Source organism: Prosopis cineraria, unplaced genomic scaffold, assembly GCF_029017545.1.
Source record: "Prosopis cineraria cultivar Desert tree isolate PC_DT_omini unplaced genomic scaffold, ASM2901754v1 PC14, whole genome shotgun sequence".
In the NCBI taxonomy this organism is placed as follows: Eukaryota; Viridiplantae; Streptophyta; class Magnoliopsida; order Fabales; family Fabaceae; genus Prosopis; species Prosopis cineraria.
In genome coordinates, this window is record NW_026555345.1 from 27,398,986 (window position 1) to 27,404,682 (window position 5,697).

General features: G+C 31.2%; 1 protein-coding gene across 1 annotated transcript; it reads left to right on the plus strand.

Moving 5' to 3' along the window:
* The first annotated feature begins 878 nt into the window (after positions 1–878).
* LOC129293908 (uncharacterized) lies at positions 879–3,651 on the plus strand. Its single transcript, XM_054932036.1, has 3 exons — positions 879–1,053; positions 2,288–2,462; positions 3,295–3,651. The coding sequence occupies exons 1-3, from the start codon at positions 906–908 to the stop codon at positions 3,386–3,388; spliced, it is 417 nt and encodes a 138-aa protein (XP_054788011.1). The 5' UTR covers positions 879–905; the 3' UTR covers positions 3,389–3,651.
* Positions 3,652–5,697: the final 2,046 nt, after the last annotated feature.

A 5,697-nucleotide genomic window follows, 5' to 3' on the forward strand; every position in this document is an offset into this window, starting at 1 on the left:
ACAAAAAACAAATAGATTAAGTTCTTTTTTTTTTCAATTAAAAGATTAAGTTCTTTTTATTTGGCCTGAAATTGAACTATATATCCAACTCAATCGGTAAAACAAAGTAAGTATATGTAATTCCCACAAATTTGGAATGGCTGCATCTTGTTGCTTCATGTTTGGTTATCTTTGGAGCAAAACAGAGCATAATCCTGCAAGCGAGACTCCTATAGCATCTTCATTACAAGAGTTTATCTTCTCATAAACCAAACAGAACATCCATAATTTTAGACAGTGGGGAAAGAAGCAAGAAAGCAGACTGAACACTGCCAAATTTTTGTCAAGAAACGTAGTAGGAAGTATTATCTTGAAAATGTGCGCCGGCTTGCAGTCGGACAAGCTTGATCGCCGTGGAGGATTTGTTTCCTCGTTCTGCATGTATATCTATAACTTTTTTTGATAACTTTATATCTATTTCTATGTGCTTGTTTCTGCGTTTCCTATCTTTCGCTTAACTTACGAAGTAGCAATTACAACACTGAGATGAGAGGACAGAGAAGGTAAACAATAAAAACATTGATCGGATAGAGAGATAACGGTGAATTCTTGATGTCTCTGTAAGCACTCTTCAATTGAAGATGAAGAGGGTGGTGGGGCTGACAAGTGGTTTCGGAGATTGTGAGGAGAGTCAGTAGCTGGCGTGTAAAGGAAGAAGGATATTTTGGTAAATCTATACCGAAAATGAATTACAATCAAAGCCTATGGGACTTTGGAGTGATTTGAGCATTTCATGGGACTTACGGGAAATTAAAATTAACGGGTGGGATAAGTTATAACGATGACATTTAATTACAAAAGTTCGTACACTAGTCTTCTTCATTTCTTTCTTACCCCAGCAAAACGTGTGAGAGCTTTTCGCCAAGATGAGGGGGAGAGACGCCGCTGACGAGAAGCGCTTGCTTTGGATTTGGAAGCTTCCGGTGGTGAATCCTAAGGATTTCGGGAAGGTGGGCCCGGCATTCGGAGCTGGCGCCGGCTGTGGCCTCGGCTTCGGCGTTGGTCTCCTCGGAGGTAATGTTCTTGGGAACCGAGCCCAGTTCTTGAAAATTCTTGTTTTATGTAATCTCAGGATTAACTTTTTGTTAGTATTTATTTTGTCTAGGGATTTGATTTTACTTCCATGTGTTCATCACTTTATATGCGCATGCTGTCTCCCATTTCCACAAATTTCAGGCCGCAGATTGCCAAATTTTCAGCTGGTTCAGAATTTGCTACTGTATATCCTTAATTTTCAAGTTAGGCCTGAAACTTGGAGTTGAGGTCCTTTATCAAAGTTATAGCGCCTTCTAATTTCTGTATCTGAATAACTTTTATGTAGTATAGCGGAGCTAAAGTATAAAACCATTATAATCCATGCAATATATGGGACGCATTTCTTTATTTTTTTTTAAATTTCTTTTTCTCATTCTATCCTATTTGCCCAACAGGTCCCCTTGACTTCTTAGAACCTGCATTGGTTGCTTATTATAAATTTTAGCGCTTAATGTTTCTATTTGAATGTTATAAGTACTGGCTGAAAATTTTCCCCCTAACTGAAATAAACATAAAGACTTCTGATGTCAAGGAAACTAGTGAACAGATAATTCTTCTAAGTGCTAAATTCTTAAATCATATGTATAATGAAAGGTTTATCTTCTCAAGAATAATCTGTTCTTATTCAAAAATTTTCCTTGGATTAATAACTTAATAACCATTTAATTGTATTGATCGTTTGACTGTTATTAAAGATTACTTGATACATTGCATGTAAGAGAACCTTGTTGGAAATCTATATGCCTTTGCCTATCAGATCTTTTCCTTTCAAACCGGACAGTCATGTAAAGATAAAGAGCGTTAATGTGAGCTTCTGATGAGAAAGTTAGTTCTTCTTTTCTCTTTCTTTGTTGTTGTTGTTGTTGTTGTTTTTTTTTTTTTTTTTTTGGGAAATACGGGGCAAAGGCCTGAAACTTTATTGATTAGCAGAAAAACTAGAATGGCAAATACCCACCTTATCTCGATACATCCCCTGAAGGAGCCCAGAGGAGCCTACGTCAAAATTCTACGAGAGTCATTCTGCTTAATACTTTGTTTAGCAAGCCAATCAGCGCACATACTGATAAACTAGGATGATGCATTTTTTTTTTCTTTGATGATTCATGTCATTTGATAATATTGCTGTGACTGATTATGCTTAATTCTGTAAGCCTATTCTCTTGTTTTTATTGTTCGTTCTTTAAATCTTATCCACGTGATTTTCTGACTCCAGGGATGGGTATTGGTCCTGGAATTCCTGGTTTTCGAGTTGGTTTTGGATTTGGTGCTGGATGTGGGATTGGTTTGGGATTTGGGTATGGTGTGGGTAAGGGAATTGCTCAAGATGAGAGCAGGAGGTATTCAAATGTTGGAGATCCCTTTCATGGTTCTCGAACCATTCCTTCTGAGTAAGTGCATTGCGTTTCATACTCTCTTTTGCTCCTCTTAATGCAGATATTTTCACTTTGTTAAACTCTTTTTTAATATTTATCAAAATTGAGAACACGCCTCTTTTATTAAATGATGAAAAAAAAAGCCCATCCCTCTACACACATGCACATGATTCTATGATTTGAAATTTCAATGGCTTGTTAAAATTGAGAATGCAAATCTACATCTAGCTAGATGTGGGTCTTATGCATTTACGGAATCAGAAAAACGAGCAACGCGCCAATGGCTTTGTAATCTTGTGGCATGTATGCTCCCCTGTAAGTGGAAAATTGTGGGGTTTGATCCCGTTTGTAATCTCAAATCATTTGTGCTTGCCCTTCTAATTAAAAAAGAAAAAAGAAAAAGAAAAGAGCAACATATTTATAGATACAGCTTCCTATAAATATTGACAATGAACAGATTATCCATGTGGCTGTATTTGCGGTCTCTATGTAAAAGGTTGCTCATAAAGACCACTAGCACCAACTGAAGAGGAAGTGAGTATTAAGAAATAGTGAAATCTGAATTCGAATGGTTAGGTTTCAAAAAAGTGAAAAAAAACAAGCTTTCAATTATTTGCTTCTAGGAGTTTGAGTACTTTGTGCCAGCTTCATACAAAAGTTAACATTGAATCTGATAATAATGAGCTTTGCCAACCAACCTTAAAATAAAAATTGCCTGCAAAGATTGCGCCATGGAAGCCCTTAGCATTTGAACCTGCCATGTGATTGAGTTAAAACTTCATCTCAAAATCTTTTCAAAGCCTTTTTTCTTAAAAAAAAAAAAATCAATCTTGCCCGTTGCTGTCAGGGATGACATTACCGGACTTGCCGATGAACTTGTGATGAATGGCAAAAAGCTTATCAAAGTAACAGCCAAGGAATTTGACAAGTGGAGGAGATGAGTGAAAGCGGCTGAATTGGATTTCTTTGATGTACATTTCTGTAAGCCCAGGTTCACATGTTACTATTTAGTAGATGTATGCATTGCTATTTTCTAGGCCTATACTAAATCATGCTTAGGCTAATGGTATTTTCATGGGACATGACGATTGGTCATTTCTAATTGAAAGTTTAGCTAGAGAATTATTAGGCCCAACGTGAATTCCTTCGTCCATTGTTTACTTTGAGGTTCCATTAAACTTACGAGCTGTGATTCTTGACATAAGGATTATATTCTTCATTACTACCTCGAGCTTTGGACTTTTTTAATTCACAAAGTGAACGTAGAGAATGCATTTGAACAGAGAATGGGAGAAGGAAAAAAAAAAAAAGGATTTTGCAGGAGACTTTTTTTGTTTTTTGGGCCAAAGATTATGCATGAGACTTGCATCTTATGATTAGGGATAAACTCAGTATTCCAATTTTTCTATCTATTTTCAAATGTACTTTTCACTAGAGCCAATAATTCAAACGGGCTAAGCTAATTTAGACAGGACTTAAAGTATCCTATATTATCTAAAAAGTTTATATAATCAAGCTCAATTCTAATAGCTTTGGGATTTGAGTTTGTTTGGACTAGCTTAAATATGCAAAATCTTTTTAAAATTTTTTCTCTATTTTTAAAATCAATATTAATTTTTAAATAATTCTATTAAGCATAAAATATTACTTTGACTTTAAAAGAATAAAAGGAAAAATTAATAATTTATCAACTATATACTTAAGTAATTCTGTTACTGTTTTGTTGCATTATACATAATTTATTTATGAATATTTCATTTACTTATAAATTAATATCTTAATTATTTAAATATTACTCTTATCATGGTCATATATAAATATTTTATATATTTTAATTAAATTATATTATTTAAGTAAAATCAAGTTAATCCTCATTTAATTACTGTTAAATCATTCACTTAAATTATTGTCCCGATTAGTTTTAAGTTTCAATAACTTTTGGATAAAATATACTTTTCATTTTTAAGAATATAAGAAAAATAGTTGTTATTACATTATATAAATAAAATCATTCAATGAATTATTTTTTCTGTAATTTTTTATATTGTTTAACCTCTACATACAAGAAATATTTACTCTAATTTATTTTTAATTTTTAACCAAGTATGACACAGACAATAACTAAATAATTATTTAAAAATATTATTTTATTTATTATATTTACTTAGTAATAGAGCTAAAAATTCATATGTACCCAAATTTTATTTTTAAAATTATTTTTAATTTAATTTATTATTTTAAAATTAATTATCTTATTTTATAAAAAATTAAAAAACATATTTTTTATATTCAAGTCTCTAGGACTCAAAAATGTTTTTTTAAAAGATAAGTAGGTCTTAAAATATAAAAATAAATATTAAAACACATTTTAAATATCATTTTGAGATATTTTTTTCATTAAAAGTAATAAAATATGAAAATATAAATATTTTTAAATTTTTTAAAATAATCATATTAATGAATTCAATTATATGATATTTTAATATAAAATGACATAAAACTTAAAAAATTAATTAATATTTATTACATTTTATATATTTTTAAAATATTATTTTTTATATGGGTATGTGAGCCGACTCGAATAGGCTCGATCATTAAAAAATATTTATTTTCAAACTCGACCATAAATTTTTTCAAGCAAATTATAGGCTTTACTTTTCACGTTCATTTTGTGAATGTAGAGGATTTAGGTTGCCTTAAACATGTAGCGTGTGGTGATAACATGAAATTTTTATAATGCAAATATCATAATATGATCACCTTGGTGCGGTATTTCTGTTGACGTTGGATGTTAATCAACGTATATTTCACTAAATACGGCCTTATAATGGTGTTATTGCCCTGGCTTTATTTAATCTAATCTAATATCTGCATAGTATTTTCATGAATAATTTTTGTGCACAAGTGTCTTCTTAGTAGAACAATTTTGTTTAAAATATGGCTGGATGTTAAATGCGAATACTTCTGCCCATGAAAATTCAAACATTGACTTGCATGTTGCAAAAGACTAGCTCTTTTTATTAAAACCATGCCCCATTAGCTGTCATGAATATTTTAACAATATTTTTAAAACCAGATCGAATATTGGATCTAAAAAGCCAATGGTTCACATGGTTTAACTGGGTTGGATCAATGGTAAAATTAGTGATTTAATAATTAAATTAAAAAAATATGTATATAATAATTTAAATATAAGAAATAAATATAAAATTAATGTTTAAGTTAAAAATAAAACTAAATATTTTAAGTT

Bases quoted from the DNA above. Each gene is read 5' to 3' on its own strand.
- LOC129293908 (XM_054932036.1), top strand. From the start codon at position 906: ATGAGGGGGAGAGACGCCGCTGACGAGAAGCGCTTGCTTTGGATTTGG. The intron at 1,054-2,287 runs GTAATGTTCTTG...TTCTGACTCCAG, and splicing joins CGGCGTTGGTCTCCTCGGAG to GGATGGGTATTGGTCCTGGA. The intron at 2,463-3,294 runs GTAAGTGCATTG...CGTTGCTGTCAG, and splicing joins TCTCGAACCATTCCTTCTGA to GGATGACATTACCGGACTTG.